Source organism: Triticum urartu, chromosome 2A (assembly GCF_056163025.1).
Source record: "Triticum urartu cultivar PI428250 chromosome 2A, HENAU_Tu73, whole genome shotgun sequence".
NCBI classification, from domain to species: domain Eukaryota; kingdom Viridiplantae; phylum Streptophyta; class Magnoliopsida; order Poales; family Poaceae; genus Triticum; species Triticum urartu.
The window spans coordinates 69157952-69175272 of record NC_141874.1 but is presented as its reverse complement, the minus strand read 5'-3'; the positions used below and the strand labels follow the sequence as shown (position 1 = coordinate 69175272).

At 44.8% G+C, this 17321-nt stretch overlaps 3 protein-coding genes across 3 annotated transcripts; 2 read left to right on the top strand and 1 right to left on the bottom strand.

Annotated features, from left to right (window-relative positions):
* The first annotated feature begins 212 nt into the window (after positions 1-212).
* On the top strand, positions 213-1702 carry LOC125535718 (peroxidase). The gene is made up of 3 exons (XM_048698782.2): positions 213-521; positions 630-806; positions 950-1702. The coding sequence occupies exons 1-3, from the start codon at positions 312-314 to the stop codon at positions 1505-1507; spliced, it is 945 nt and encodes a 314-aa protein (XP_048554739.1). The 5' UTR covers positions 213-311; the 3' UTR covers positions 1508-1702.
* An 8451-nt stretch (positions 1703-10153) lies between these two features.
* LOC125535722 (peroxidase 1-like) lies at positions 10154-11598 on the top strand. The gene is made up of 3 exons (XM_048698785.2): positions 10154-10428; positions 10525-10701; positions 10783-11598. The coding sequence occupies exons 1-3, from the start codon at positions 10222-10224 to the stop codon at positions 11335-11337; spliced, it is 939 nt and encodes a 312-aa protein (XP_048554742.2). The 5' UTR covers positions 10154-10221; the 3' UTR covers positions 11338-11598.
* A 3354-nt stretch (positions 11599-14952) lies between these two features.
* LOC125541011 (uncharacterized) lies at positions 14953-16576 on the bottom strand. Its single transcript, XM_087539600.1, has 5 exons — positions 16413-16576; positions 16113-16313; positions 15818-16021; positions 15559-15732; positions 14953-15469 (listed from the first exon to the last, which is right to left on the bottom strand). The coding sequence occupies exons 3-5, from the start codon at positions 15938-15940 to the stop codon at positions 15026-15028; spliced, it is 741 nt and encodes a 246-aa protein (XP_087395726.1). The 5' UTR covers positions 15941-16021; positions 16113-16313; positions 16413-16576; the 3' UTR covers positions 14953-15025.
* Between the last annotated feature and the right edge of the window lie 745 nt (positions 16577-17321).

Genomic DNA, 17321 nt, shown 5'->3' with positions numbered 1-17321 from the left:
AACATCTAGCTGGCCAGACGACGGCGCTGGGCAGATCGTGGATGCCGGGTCGACGTCGATCGTCAGCCATCATAGACCAATCGACCATCTGTTTTGGATGCTTGCTAGACTAATCAGACATAAAATTTGGATGCTTTCTCCCAACTGGGAGACGGGGACTGATGTGCAGCTGCACGTGAGCTCAAATTTTCCCTATAAATATGCATGAAATACTGCATTATCTTGCAAGCCACAGCCACAGCCACAGCCACAACCAGATAACAAGTGCAGGTAGCACGCATAGCTCTGGGCTTGTAGCTAGGTAGCTAACCATGGCCATGGGTTCTGCCTCTCGCATTTCTCTGGTGGTGCTCGTGGCTCTGGCCACGGCGGCGTCCGGGCAGCTGTCGTCGACGTTCTACGACACGTCGTGCCCCAGGGCTCTGGCCACCATCAAGAGCGGCGTGGCGGCCGCCGTGAGCAGCGACCCCCGCATGGGCGCCTCCCTGCTCAGGCTGCACTTCCACGACTGCTTTGTCCAAGCAAGTTTCACATAATATATCAGCTCTTTTTCCCTTAACCAACTTTCTTGAACTGCCCGGATTTAACAAAATTTATATTCCGAACTAATACGTTTATGTTGGCTACAGGGCTGTGACGCATCTGTTCTTCTGTCTGGCATGGAACAAAACGCGGGTCCGAACGTGGGGTCGCTGAGGGGCTTCGGCGTCATCGACAACATCAAGACCCAGCTGGAGAGTATATGCAAGCAGACCGTCTCCTGCGCCGACATCCTCACCGTCGCCGCCCGCGACTCCGTTGTCGCCGTAAGAACATCTTAGTACTACGCTCATTTACATGATCGATGCTACCTGAAGGATAGAACATATATCCCCTCCGATTCATATAAATTGTCGCTGATTTAGTACATACTTAATTTCCTACTTGGTCTGCTATCTTTCACATACAGCTTGGAGGGCCATCGTGGACTGTCCCGCTGGGGAGACGGGACTCCACCACCGCAAGTGCCTCGCTGGCGAACAGTGACCTCCCTGGCCCGAGCTCTAGCCGGTCACAGCTCGAGGCCGCGTTCCTCAAGAAGAACCTTAACACGGTCGACATGGTCGCGCTCTCAGGCGCGCACACCATCGGGAAGGCCCAGTGCTCCAACTTCCGGACTCGGATCTACGGCGGTGACACCAACATCAACACTGCCTTCGCGACGTCTCTCAAGGCCAACTGCCCCCAGTCCGGCGGCAACACCAACCTGGCGAACCTGGACACGACGACGCCCAACGCGTTCGACAACGCCTACTACACCAACCTCCTGTCACAGAAAGGGCTCCTGCACTCGGACCAGGTGCTCTTCAACAACGACACCACCGACAACACTGTCCGCAACTTTGCGTCCAACGCGGCGGCCTTCAGCAGCGCCTTCACGACGGCCATGATCAAGATGGGAAACATCGCGCCGCTCACCGGGACGCAGGGCCAGATCAGGCTCAGCTGCTCCAAGGTGAACTCGTGATGGACGTATGCGTCGGCAGCACGACACGTGAATGAATAAGGCCCCCAAAACAGTGGCCAGTACCACTTATCATACCAGCACTTGAATCGTGTATTTTCAAAGCATGTGCAGCAGCAAATCATGCATGCATCAACGTATGTAACGACGGTTGAATCCTCAATTTCTCATGCAAAAGGCAAGGAGAATTACTATCAATCCTACCTTATTACACTCGTACACAGAATGAAGATGTAAACTCCTCTTGTGAAATTGGGCGTGAAGTGGCCGTGCTCGATTATTGTACGAGAACACTTTTTTTGCACGTTAGGAGAAAATTACACGAAATGGCGCGTATGTGCTGCGCTCCCCGAATCCTATATACCACCCACTGCGTATAACATAGCTGCGCAGCTGCTGCCCGGTCCAATCGGTGGGACACATCCCCACCCCCCCTCTTTTTTTATTATTTTCCCCTGTTTTTTCTCATTGTTTCTTTTCTACTCTTTCCCATCTTTTGTTTCTCTTAATTCTCATAAAAGAAATCACTTTTCCCATTTTTCACCTTTTTAGGAGGAAATATGTATGAATTCTCTAAGAGATAACAAGATCATATAATATAGCACACATGACAAATTTCCTCAAATGCATGCATGAATTTATTTATTTTGACATACTTCCACTTACCCAAATTATATTGTATATAATTTTTTTAGTAGTCAAACTTTCTAAAAATTACTAAGCACATAAATTATTTTAGCGACAACAATAATACCAGATCAAGACCATTAGATTTAGGACCCCAATAGCCAGTGAACGTTTTGCTGTGGGGCATGGCAATTGTGAATGTTTTCCATAGGAAATTATTCGTAAGAAAATGTCAATTTCTTCAGAAACACATGGCAAATTGTGGCAAATAGAGGATTTTGCTGCGAAATTGCCGTGTTTGTTTGAATGGATTGCCATGCTCCCAACACATAAATTGACACTTGGTTTTGCCATACATTTCCAGCGAACATTCGCTGCATAACATTACCCGAGATTTATCATGAAATATATTCTTAATATGGTATACATTCAGTATTGTAAATATTCATACGTTTTCTATAAACTATGTCAAAGTTTCCAAAGATTGACTTTCATAAACGAATTATATGCACTGAATTTAGCATGAAGGGACTATGTGATTATATTTTTATTCTAAAATACATAATCATTTTTTTGTAAACACATATTTGATCATACAACTTCATGAAAACAATGATAACATGAAACAAATGATAATGTCGGCGGCAGCACTCTCGAGGAGGGCGTGTTGGATGTCCTAATGACCCGCAGCGATGTGCACCTCGATGGTGACGACTTCGACCCGCGACTCGCGGGTTACTTTGCTGAGCTGATCTAGCGGAAGCACAGTCGGGATGTCACCGGCGATGGCCATGCGATGCAGAGGCTGCTACGGGAATGTGAGCGTGCCAAAAGGGCGTTGAGCGACCACGACCAGCACCAGGTGGGCGTGGAGGTCAAGGCCCTGTTGGGCAGTGTCAACCTATTTGAGGAGCTCAACAAAACCGCTTCTAGAAGACGATGGCTCCGTTAAAGAAGGCCCTGGTGGACGCCGAGCTGGAGAAGGGAGACATCCACGATGTCGTCCTTGTGGGCAGTGGCAGCAGGATCCCCATGGTGCAACAACTTGTCAAGAACTACTTGGACGGTAAGGAGCCCGTCAACATCGACGGGATCAACCCTTCCGAGGCCGTCGCCTACGGGGCCGAGGTTCAAGGGAGCCACCTGACCGGGCACCACCCCGAGGATTTAGGAAATTATTCGGAAGAAAATGGCAATTTCTTCACAAACACATGGCAACTTGTGGCAAATAGAGGATTTTGCTGCAAAATTGCCGTGTTTGTTTGAATGGATTGCCATGCTCCCAACACATAAATTGCCGTTTGGTTTTGCCGTACAATCCCAGCGAACGTTCGCTGGATAACATTACCCGAGATTTATCATGAAATAATTCTTAATATGATAGACATTCAGCATTGTAAATATTCATACGTTTTCTATAAACTATGTCAAAGTTTCCAAAGGTTGACTTTTGAAAACAAATTATGCACTGAATTTAGCATGGAGGGATTACGTGAATATATTTTTATTCTAAAATACATAACCATGTTTTTGTAAACACATGTTTGATCATACAACTTCATGAAAACAATGATAATATGAAACAAATGATCATTTGGCAAAAGAGGAGGTGAGTCAATGCAAGCAACCCTTTGGTTGTGAAGTGAGATTCCTACCGTTCAAGTACCTCAGGATTCCGATTCATCATCGCAAGCTCACCAACAAGGAATACAAAAATATCGAAGACCTCTTCGAAAAGAAGCTTAGTAAATTATTTAGAAAAATAAATTCTAGTGTATATTTGTAAGTTTTTTTAAACAAGCTCGTCAACTTTTTTTTGACATACTTCCACCTATCCAAATTATAGTGTATGTAAGTTTTTTTCATTAGTCAAACTTTCTAAAAATTGACTAAGCAAATAAATTATTTAACTAACATTATACATCATTATTTGTTTTTTCACTATAACTTCACTTATTATTTGGTTCTTCATAAAAATATTACATATTGCTTTCTATTTCATTTTTATTTTAATTGTATTATATTTAACATTGTTATTTAACTAATTCCATTTACAATTCAGATAGTTTTATAAAAATATTCATGCGAATGTGAAAACATATCTTAGAAGTTGTAAATATTTGTTTTCAAACACATGAATATTTTATTATAAAATACATAATCAGTTTCTTGAGAGAGGTGGACTTTTTTATAGTCCTGAACGTTGTTTTGAAGTACATGAACATTTCAAAATTAGTTAAAAGATAGTTTTGCATATGAAAATTTACAAATGAAATTGTCCAATTCTACCCCAAAAAAAACTTACTAGTAGCATGGACATTTATTTAGTATACATGAAATGAAAAATTTTCAGTGACAAAATCTAGTTTCTCCGTCAGTGACATGTGACAAAATGTGTACGTCATAATGCACCTACATAAGAACTGAGTTTATTCGATGTTGAAATATTTTTTCATATGGGTCAAGGTTAATGCATCATTTTTTGCAAAAAATGGGTTAATGCATCATCATTATATATCTTAACTAGATGGGATGATGATTTTGTTGTGGCCGTAAAGATTTGAAGAAACATTGTAGATTGAGGAACAGTACACGAGCTAAAAAATTGTTTATGGCGATTGCTACCCAGATTAAAAATAATTATTATTTCATCAAATCTGTTTGGGTTTCTTCCACCCGTAAAGGAATCATGAAGAATTGGTTATTTTTGCAGTGGGGGGTTCTCCCTCTTTAGGACGCGAATACAAAAACTCATGAAGAGATTTGTACTAGGAAAACAAAGGTTCTCTTCAAGATTAAGGCTTCCAATTAAAAACATACTCGGTGAAGGCTGAGCTTCGGGCTTCCATTCGGAGAGTAGGGTTCAGTTAATTTTCTTCCATCGGTTGATTCAGACAAGGACCACCATGGAATTCGTATCAAGTTGACCGATCGTCTGGCGACATGGTTCTAGGTTGACCAGGGGCGGAGACAGGGGGGTGCGAGCAGGGGTCAGACACCCCCCATCGCCTCGCCCCCCCTATTAGGCCTCGTTAGGTTTTAGTAGTTGTAGTTTATACGTATATTATGGCTGACCTGTTGTTTTAGTTATACGTGTGTGTAGCGGCACTAATGGCCTAGCATGGCAACTTCTCAACCCAAAGGCCCAAAGCATCCCTAGGTGTACATACGCGTGAGAAAAAAAGATTACATCCAGATCCAGCCGTGAGATCGTGTAGTTAATTCCCTAATCCTTCCCGTAATTACGTTCCTGCCTTCTAGGTCTGTGCTCTCCCTCCATACGTACGTCTTTGCGCCGCCATCGCCGTCGCCGTCACCAGTCGCGGCATAGCCTGCCGCTGCTTCCGCCGTTCTGGTTGTTGCACAGCCGCACATGGCAGAGGGCACTACATACTCCCGGGCAATTGAGGGAGATCACAACTACTCGTCTGCTACAGCGCGTCACACATCAACAGATTGACTTCGAAAGAATTCTGGTATATAGTACTCCTTCCGTTCCTAAATATAAGTCTTTGTAAAGATTTCAATATAAACCACGTACGGATGTATATAGATGCATTTGAAGGATAGATTCACTCATTTTATTCCGTATGTGGTCTATAATGGAATCTCTATAAAGACTTTTATCTAAGAACGGAGCGAGTAATCCTGAGTCATTACAATTTGTTTCAAATCAATGATTTTATTTACTAATTAGGTAAGATTGTAATTTACAAATATAGTTTCACTTCTAGTTTACAAATATAGATTCATTGTACAAGCTCATTGTTTCGAAATATTACTTAGAACACAAATCCACTTGAGGAGCAAGCTATTCTGCACGATAATTTGAACCCATGTTATTATCAAACATATATTTTCATTCATATCAATTCTACTTTTGAGACTATTTTTTTTGTGTGTGTTGTGTGTATCAGAAACGATTATTATCGTTCTCGCCCCCCTTATGCCTAAATCCTGGCTCCGCCCCTGGGGTTGACAATCTCAATCTATACCGGAGGTTACGCTCAGCAAGGGTCGACGACACACCCATTTGGCTGTTGTGCACGTACCTAGTTAACAAACATCGTTATCCCACTCTCGCATGTATACGTCGACCCTTTGCATGACTATCATATACGCCCATTCTTACAATTGTCGATTATGGTTGCTAGCATTGCATCACGTTGTCTAGATCAGTGACGGTAATCCACCCTTAATTTATGTTGTTTTCACTACTACAACACCGAGGCATCCTAGCGCACATGGTATTAAGCAAGACCCTACTTGTCTCGTCTCCTCACCCTCCGTCGACATCTCTCCTGCCACTTGCGGCCCTTCCTCAATATCGTCTGCTTTTGGGAGGCCAACACCATCGATACATCGACCTTCCTCTTTGCGCTACAAGATGTCGTCATTGTTCTAAGAGTTAGAAGGTTAAGTTAGACCAAAACAAAGTTGATGGTTGTATAAAGTACTCAACTACAAGTAGATAGACTTAGGCGTGGGCAGGGGCGGAGACAGGGGGGTGCGAGCAGGGGTCAGACACCCCCCATCGCCTCGCCCCCCCTATTAGGCCTCGTTAGGTTTTAGTAGTTGTAGTTTATACGTATATTATGGCTGACCTGTTGTTTTAGTTATACGTGTGTGTAGCGGCACTAATGGCCTAGCATGGCAACTTCTCAACCCAAAGGCCCAAAGCATCCCTAGGTGTACATACGCGTGAGAAAAAAAGATTACATCCAAATCCAGCCGTGAGATCGTGTAGTTAATTCCCTAATCCTTCCCGTAATTACGTTCCTGCCTTCTAGGTCTGTGCTCTCCCTCCATACGTACGTCTTTGCGCCGCCATCGCCGTCGCCGTCACCAGTCGCGGCATAGCCTGCCGCTGCTTCCGCCGTTCTGGTTGTTGCACAGCCGCACATGGCAGAGGGCACTACATACTCCCGGGCAATTGAGGGAGATCACAACTACTCGTCTGCTACAGCGCGTCACACATCAACAGATTGACTTCGAAAGAATTCTGGTATATAGTACTCCTTCCGTTCCTAAATATAAGTCTTTGTAAAGATTTCAATATAAACCACGTACGAATATATATAGATGCATTTGAAGGATAGATTCACTCATTTTATTCCGTATGTGATCTATAATGGAATCTCTATAAAGACTTTTATCTAAGAACGGAGGGAGTAATCCTGAGTCATTACAATTTGTTTCAAATCAATGATTTTATTTACTAATTAGGTAAGATTGTAATTTACAAATATAGTTTCACTTCTTGTTTACAAATATAGATTCATTGTACAAGCTCATTGTTTCGAAATATTACTTAGAACACAAATCCACTTGAGGAGCAAGCTATTCTGCACGATAATTTGAACCCATGTTATTATCAAACATATATTTTCATTCATATCAATTCTACTTTTGAGACTTTTTTTTTGTGTGTGTTGTGTGTATCAGAAACGATTATTATCGTTCTCGCCCCCCTTATGCCTAAATCCTGGCTCCGCCCCTGGGGTTGACAATCTCAATCTATACCGGAGGTTACGCTCAGCAAGGGTCGACGACACACCCATTTGGCTGTTGTGCATGTACCTAGTTAACAAACATCGTTATCCCACTCTCGCATGTATACGTCGACCCTTTGCATGACTATCATATACGCCCATTCTTACAATTGTCGATTATGGTTGCTAGCATTGCATCACTTTGTCTAGATCAGTGACGGTAATCCACCCTTAATTTATGTTGTTTTCACTACTACAACACCGAGGCATCCTAGCGCACATGGTATTAAGCAAGACCCTACTTGTCTCGTCTCCTCACCCTCCATCGACATCTCCCCTGCCACTTGCAGCCCTTCCTCAATATCGTGTGCTTTTGGGAGGCCAACACCATCGATACATCGACCTTCCTCTTTGCGCTACAAGATGTCGTCGTTGTTCTAAGAGTTAGAAGGTTAAGTTAGACCAAAACAAAGTTGATGGTTGTATAAAGTACTCAACTACAAGTAGATAGACTTAGGCGTGGGCAAGGGCGGAGACAGGGGGGTGCGAGCAGGGGTCAGACACCCCCCATCGCCTCGCCCCCCCTATTAGGCCTCGTTAGGTTTTAGTAGTTGTTGTTTATACGTATATTATGGCTGACCTGTTGTTTTAGTTATACGTGTGTGTAGCGGCGCTAATGGCCTAGCATGGCAACTTCTCAACCCAAAGGCCCAAAGCATCCCTAGGTGTACATACGCGTGAGAAAAAAAGATTACATCCAGATCCAGCCGTGAGATCGTGTAGTTAATTCCTTAATCCTTCCCGTAATTACGTTCCTGCCTTCTAGATCTGTGCTCTCCCTCCATACGTACGTCTTTGCGCCGCCGTCGCCGTCGCCGTCGCCAGTCGCGGCATAGCCTGCCGCTGCTTCCGCCGTTCTGGTTGTTGCACAGCCGCACATGGCAGAGGGCACTACATACTCCCGGTCAATTGAGGGAGATCACAACTACTCGTCTGCTACAGCGCGTCACACATCAACAGATTGACTTCGAAAGAATTCTGGTATATAGTATTCCTTCCGTTCCTAAATATAAATCTTTGTAAGATTCCAATATGAACCACGTACGGATGTATATAGATGCATTTGAAGGATAGATTCACTCATTTTATTCCGTATGTGGTCTATAATGAAATCTCTATAAAGACTTTTATCTAAGAATGGAGGGAGTAATCCTGAGTCATTACAATTTGTTTCAAATCAATGATTTTATTTACTAATTAGGTAAGATTGTAATTTACAAATATAGTTTCACTTCTTGTTTACAAATATAGATTCATTGTACAAGCTCATTGTTTCGAAATATTACTTAGAACACAAATCCACTTGAGGAGCAAGCTATTCTGCACGATAATTTGAACCCATGTATTATCAAACATATATTTTCATTCATATCAATTCTACTTTTGAGACTATTTTTTTTGTGTGTGTTGTGTGTATCAGAAACGATTATTATCGTTCTCGCCCCCCTTATGCCTAAATCCTGGCTCCGCCCCTGGGTGTGGGCAACCCGACAGTCGAACCGGGCTTGGCCTCACTTTCCTCTCAGAAGCTCGGAAAAGGCTATGAAATGATTGTTTTTTTAGATCTTTCCTAAAATATGCTTAAAAGATATAGTTATTCATTTTTGCTCCCTGGGATCAATTATTATTTAAAATAAAAAATAGCCTTTCTGTGTGATAAAACAAAACCAGGCTAAGTCCTGGCTTGGCATTTTTAGGTTGGGCTTTTGCGAACCCGATCCAAAAACCTAGCCTCACCTGGGGTATGTTATGCTATACAATTCATGGCGCCTTGGCCATGCCTTCCCAGCGTTTGGATTGAACTACCGATGGATGATTTGTTTATTGCTACGCGACTGATACTTAACAAAGTCTCAGTCGATGTTATATTCGTCTGCTCTATCATTGCACTTGATGTTATCGTTAAGCCTAGCCTTGATTGATCCATGTATGGTCACCTGGACTTAGAGAACAGATAGCTACTTGAAGGTCGTGACCCAGCTGCCGAATTGTCTCGTGTTGGTCGAAGGCGATGGGAGCGCAAGATGACTGCGCACCGGTCAAAACGAGCGTGAATCGCCTTGGAACAACGCCGACTCCCCACCACTATTCGTACGTAAGGCCAAATGGTTGGTGTCCACGCACACATGGCTCCAGGCGCCCGCTAGCATGGAAATGATGAAAAAAGAGAGATCGTTCCATGTTTTGCCGATTTTTGCGTGATAAACGCCAAGAGAGATCGCTCAAGTTGGCCCTGTTGCAAGGAAAATTCAGGTGTTGGTGTTGGCGGTAGCGGCTCAAGCTGGAAGCTGCCTTGAATACGCCAAGAGAGATCGCTCAAGCAGGAAGCTCGCGGTATACCCGATCGAACAGGAGTCAGAGACTAACGTTGGACTAATGGGACATAAATTTTGGATGAGCTGACCGGGATCGATCTGCAGGTGCACGTGAGCTAATCTTTGGCTATAAATATGCAGGCGATGCACTACTCTCTTGCACAAGCCACTAAGCCACCACCACTCCACCACTAAAGAAGTGCAGGCAGCTAGCTAGCTAACCATGGCCGCCTCTGCTTCTTGCATTTCACTGGTGGTGCTCGTGGCTCTGGCCACGGTGGCGTCGGCGCAGCTGTCGCCGACGTTCTACGACACGTCGTGCCCCAGGGCCCTGGCCACCATCAAGAGCGGCGTCATGGCCGCCGTGAGCAGCGACCCTCGGATGGGCGCGTCGCTGCTCCGGCTGCACTTCCACGACTGCTTCGTCCAAGTAAGTTGGCCACATGCATGCATAGCCCGATAGCCGTCACGTACCCTGTTTTGTATAGGTTTTGCTTACTAAACACTATAAGCATGTGATGTGCAGGGCTGTGACGCGTCTGTTCTGCTGTCTGGCATGGAACAAAACGCTATCCCGAACAACGGGTCACTGCGGGGTTTCGGCGTCATCGACAGCATCAAGACACAGATCGAGGCCATCTGCGCCCAGACCGTCTCCTGCGCCGACATCCTCACCGTCGCTGCCCGTGACTCCGTCGTCGCCGTAAGAATATCATCTTACGATCGTGTACATCATCGATTGGATGCCATCGTTAACCGTTTGCTTCGTATCCTTCGCGTGCAGCTCGGAGGGCCATCATGGACAGTCCCTCTGGGAAGAAGGGATTCCATAGATGCAAACGAGGCGGCGGCAAACAGCGACCTCCCAGGCCCTACATCTAGCCGGTCAGATCTTGAGCTGGCATTCAGCAACAAGGGCCTCCTTACGGTCGACATGGTGGCCCTCTCCGGCGCGCACACCATCGGCCAGGCGCAGTGCGGGACCTTCAAGGACAGGATCTACAACGAGACTAACATCGACACGACCTTCGCCACATCTCTCCGGGCCAACTGCCCCCGGTCCAACGGTGACGGCAGCCTGGCGAACCTGGACACGACCACGGCCAACACGTTCGACAACGCCTACTACACCAACCTCATGTCACAGAAGGGGCTCCTGCACTCGGACCAGGTGCTGTTCAACAACGACACCACCGACAACACCGTCCGGAACTTCGCGTCCAACCCGGCGGCGTTCAGCAGCGCGTTCACGACGGCCATGATCAAGATGGGCAACATCGCGCCGAAGACGGGGACGCAAGGGCAGATCAGGCTTAGCTGCTCCAGGGTGAACTCGTGATTGAATGACGAGCTACTACCTAATAGTCGGCAGCGCTCGCCAGCACGACACCTGATGAATGAATAAGGCCACAGAACCAATGGCCAATATAAATACCAGCACTTGAAATGTGTATTTTATGTACGAGCAGCAGCAAATCATGCATGCATCCACATATTGTGTAACGATCGAATTCCCACTTTCTAATGCAAAGGAATGGAGAATTACTATCAATCCTACTTATAGTTGTATACATAATAATGAGATATAAACTTCTCCTTTTACATTTGGCATGACGTGGGCACAGAGAACTACTATCAATCGTAACACTTGTATACATAGTGAAGATATACACTTCTCTTTCGACATTTGGCAGGAGCTAGCCGTGCTCGATTATTTTAGGAGAAAACTTTTATTTTTCAATGTTAGGAGAAAACTCCAGCATGTGCACTATCGTATGCGCTGCGCTCCCGATTCCTATATATCACCCATTGCGGAAGAAAGAAGCGCCTCATCGGTGCAAAATGTTTTTGTTTTTTCTTTTTCCATTTGTCCCGTGTTCTTTCTTCTCTGTGGTTCTCAATATTCTCCCATTTCCCTTTTCATTTTTGTTTTTTAAGATAAATATGTAAAAAAAATTCCAAAATTACGTGAAAACCTGTCTTCAAAGCTTGAGTAGGGCGTTTCGGTGCCCTGCACCTGGTTAGAAAAAAAATCGTAACAAATTCAAACAGTAATCAAAAAATTTCACAATTTTTTTGTGCGGTAGAAAATTTGATGCGTGAGGCCCTCTCCACATTTCAAGTCATTTGGACAGCTAAGCAGCTCTTAGCAAAAAAGACAAATCGGGTCAAAACAGTACATGAACAGTAAACATTTTTACAGACCCCCATTTTTTTGAGAGCTTCTCAGATGTTCAAATAATTTGAAAATTGGAGCGTATACCTCATGCATCAAATTGTTTACCACAGAAAAAAGGATTTTTTTTAATTTTTCTAGCATTTTTTGATTTTTTTTTTGGTTAGCGCGGGTGCAGATGAGCTCGGGTGCAGAGATGGATTTTCGGTCTTTGAAAAGATTAATATACTTTCTTTCTAGCCAAGTTTTTTTGTGGGGAATTTTCTTGCCAAATAATAATGCAGATAAGTTTTATGAAAAGCCAAACTTTGCAAACATTGACCAAATTCATATAAAAACTATCGACAATTACAGTACCAAAGGATTTGTCATGAAATATATTTTTGTATGCTATGTATTCAGTATTGTAAATGTTCTTATTTTACTATAACTCAGTGAGTTGGACATTGGAAAACAAATATATGCACCAAAATTTGGCGAGGACGGACTATATGAATTTTTCTCTATGTAGCGAACAATTTTAAAATATGAGATGCACATGTTTTAAAATTTCATAAACGTTTATTTACAGTTGCATGAATATTCATTAAATATTTAAATTTCCTCCTTTAATGAAAATAATTGTTTCCATTAATAGAAAACCAGTGATTACTTTTGTAAAATATATATGAATTACTGGGCCAGAGTGGTCAGTCTAATCTCACACGATATCAACGTTTCCCCAAATTTTGCAAACCTTCTCTCTCAAATATTTTTTCTTTCAAGCCGCGCTACATGAGAATCCTGTGTCCTGCATAGTTGGATCGGTCTAATATCAGGTCATTTTTCATTTTCATTTTCTTTACTCCTCCTTTTCGCTTTTTTCACTATTTACTCCACTTATTGATTTTATTTTTTAAATATTTGATATAGCTTTGTCTTTTTCATCATCGTATATGATTTTGCATGTAAACCATTTTTTAGAAGTAAAAAATATTTGTTTTCAAATATATGCATATTTTAGTCTAAAATACATAATCATCGTTTTGAGATATATTGAATTTATGTAGTCATGAATGTTAGCTTCGAAGTACATAAATTTTAAAATTAATAAAAGCTAGTTTTTCGTACAAAAAAGAATTACGCAAAGAAATCATCCAATTCTGCTCCACGCATTCGTGAGGTTATCTATGAGGTTTAGGTTTCTAGTTGAAAACATACTCGGATGAATGTTGAGTTTTACGCTTCTATTTGGATAGTGGGTTTGGGTAAGTTTTCACCGATCACCCCACTCGAGCAACAAGGGTCACCATTGAAGTTGTATCGTGTAGACAAATTGTAATCGAGGCTACATCCCTCAAAGGGACAAGGCCACAGTATGGAGTAGTGGCCGAACAAGGTCAAACCAATAACGTTGTGTGATCTCGCAAGTATACGTCAACCCGTTAAATCGCTGCCATATACGCCCATTGTTACAAATGCCGACTGTGACGCTTGCTAGCATTATGGCACCCCAATTTACGTTGTTATTTTTACCAAAAAAAACCCCTATGCCTACGGCCCAGGCCGTAGGCATAGCCCTGATTCCCGTCAGGATAGGCCTATGCCGACGGCCCCCGTAGGCATAGGGCCGTCGGCATAATATTCGTCGGTGTATCTCGGGATGCCGTCGGCATAGAAAAGCCGTCGGCATAGATAATTTGCCGATGGTGTCCGTACATTTATGCCGACGGCCAGGGCCGTCGGCAAAGTTCCACGCTAACGGTGGCCGCCGTCAAGTGCTGCCCATAGAGGAGACGCCACGTGGCAAGGCTATGCCTACGGCCTAGCCATAGGCATAGTTTCAAATCTATGCCGACGACTACGCTGTAGGCATAGCCCTGCCATGTGGCAGCGTCTACAAGCTCCGTAGGCAGGGCTATGCCTACGCTTGGCCGTCGGCATATATCTAAAAGTATGCCTACGGCCGTGCCGTAGGCATAGGTCCAGGCTATGCCGACGACCTAATTGTAGGCATAGTTTTAGATGTATGCTGACGGCCTAACTGTAGGCATAGGCTCCACGTGTCGTCCTCTGGTAGCTCATGGTAGCCCTATGCCTACGGCTAAGCCGTAGGCATAGTTTTCGTCTGTTTTTTTTCTTTTTTCTGTTTGATTTCAATTCAAATTCACAGCATATATATATGATGAAATAGACATACACAACATATATATGTATCATCCTCACAACAAACACCATCACAACAATATAAGTATCATGACAAACATAACCATCATCACAAACATAAGCATCTAAAGCACACAAGTTATCTAAAAGACCATAAAAGACCACAAGTCATCTAAAAAACACAAGTTTATGATCACCACCACCGTCACCCAAAGGCTTAAGCACCAGGACATCCACCACCACCGCCAAGGTCGTCACCGCCAAGTCAGCCGAAGCCTGGGTCATCACTGCTAGCGGCAGCGCTACCGCCAAGACCGCCACCGCCTCCGTGGATAGGAGTGACCGGGCTCCGTGACTCGGGAGTGATGCCAAGACCAGCACCACCACCAACGGTAGATCCACCGGTTCCCTGGATGTTGAAAAGACATGTTAAGGGGATATATGATTGTGTTGAATAAACAGTATACTTTGGGTGAATAGTTTGAGATGTACTAACCGGCGAGGGGCCAGGGTTCTGTGTCAGAAACTCCTCAAAAGTAAGAAGCACTGGTTGTGGTGGAGGAGATGGTGCTGGTTGCAATTGAGGAACCCTGCCGGCCGCTATTTCCTCAAGGAAGTGTTGCATCATGCGATCCCTCTGCTGATGGTATGCATGAAGGCTCTCGTGCCACGCCATGGTCTCCTGGCGTGTGTACTCCATGTAGGCCTACGGTATGACATGATGGTACTCACAAAACATCTCAATGCAGAAAATAAAGTGAGCAATGAAGATAAGAGGGAAAATACTTACAGAGTTTCGCTCAGCAAAGAGGGACTGTGACCGCGCACTGGTCATGGACGTGCTCGTGCGCTGCCACAGGCTCGGGTTGGTAGCTCGGAGCTGTGTGTAGGAGATAGAAGGTGTGATCACAGCATCCAGAAACGGTGACCGACCATGCTTCTTCCCCATGCTCACCACCACCCCCTCGTCCAGATCCGCCGCAATGGGGTCAGGTGTGCCAGGATGTAAACTCAGATACCCCTCGGAGTAGGCCTTCTTATACTCCGCGGTCTTGCCGTAGTACTTGGCCTCGCCAGGCTTGGGCTTCCTTCGTGTATGGGCGATCTGCCACGCCTCCATGTGTGAGAGCGGCCGCTTCAGTTTCTCCTCCTGCACCACCAAACAACCAAACAGAGGTTAGTCATACATAAGGAAGTGATGGTAAAAAGAAGAAAAATGTTTAATGTACATAGATATACCTCAAGTGTCTTGTGAAGAAAGTGGTTTCGGTTTCCCTGAGCCTGTACTCCCTCCCTGCCTCTGTTAGCCTTGTTTCTGATGCTCGTAGCCGCCCAAGCTCCATCGTTATCACACCACAGATCCACCAATGCTGCCCAGGACTCGTCTTTTCCATAACACCAATTTGGACATACCTACATAATGAAAGCATACTGACATGTCAACACGAAATGATGAAATGTACCACAAACATTGGAAATAAAAATCTTTTATACTTACCGCCAAGTACTGGTGCCTCTCCAAGGTAATGTCCGTCCTCGGCGCTTCTTCCTTGGTCATCTTCACACCAAGAGCGTCGTGATAGTATGTCGAGATGGCCACCCAACGCACCTCGTACTGCATCTGGCGGGCCTTACTCTTGGCTTGGCAAAGCACGATCTGGTCGGCAATGGCCTTGTGCTCCGGAAGAACTCGATAGTATTTCTACAATCATTCATGAAACCAGAATGGAAGAAGCCATGAGTTAAATCATTCATGAAACCAGAATGGACTTGTGCTTCTGAAGAGAACTCACCCAAAAATTAGTGATCACGGCCTTAGCATGGGTCTCATAATCCGCGTGGGGGGCGCTACCCAGTGGTCCCAGCTCGTGGCCAAAACCAGGCGGTCCGGGTGCCTGACTGGATCCGGACAGTACAGCCCCGGCCAGTATACCTTCAGCAAGACGGTGATGAGGCCGTTGGGAATACGGGCCCCTTTAGGATATATCCAGTTGCTGCAAAAGAATGAAATATTAGCATGTGACAAGCAAAATAAAGAGAAATATAAGCATGTGACAAGCAAAACAATGAAATTATTATAAAGTGGCACTTACTCTTTCCCCGTGGGCTCGATGAGCCACTTCTGCTCCTCGGTAGCAGGAATCTGCTTTGGTACCTTTGCGTTACCACGCAGCCACCCCTTGTTGCCAACCCCCTCCCCGCCACCACCATCACCCCCGCCGCCACCACCCTCCTCCTCGCCTGCCTCCTCCTCCTCGTTCCCCTCCCCAACCTCCTCCTCCTCATCCCCACTGGTAGAAAAAAGGGCCTGTTGTCCCGGTTCGTAAGGGCCTTTTGTCCCGGTTCTGGAATCGAGACTAAAGGGTCGGTACTAATGCCCTGTCCCTTTAGTCCCGGTTCAATCCTGAACAGGGACAGATGGGCCTCCACGTGGCCTGTGCGCGGAGCCCAGGCAGGAGACCCTTTGGTCCCGGTTGGTGGCACCAACCGGGACCAATAGGCATCCACGCGTCAGCATTTCTGTGGTTGGGGTTTTTGTTTTTTTTGAAGGGGGGGGGGGTTTGGGGGTTTGGGGGGGTTAATTTAGGTGTTTCATATATTGTGTTAGCTAGCTATAATTAATAGAGAGAAGTGTCCTCTCTTATGTCTGTGCTTGGTCGACGCTACGTAATATACATACGTATAGAGAGGACTAGACACGCTAGCTAGCTAGTAAGCAAACGAAGGAAACAGAAGATTGTCATGAACATATATGCATACAAAGAGAAGTGATATCGACCACCTCTCCTTCTCCGAGAGATTGGTCGAACAACAAGTTCTCGTATATCTATCCGACACTACCGGCTACATATATACAATAATTATCTCTTACAAATATAATCATACGGACTCGGGGTCCACATAGTATTCTCCGTCTTCAGGGATCATGTGGTCAAGAAAGAATGCTGCCAATTCCTCTTGAATTGCTCGCATGCGAGCTGGTGCTAGGAGTTCATCCCGCT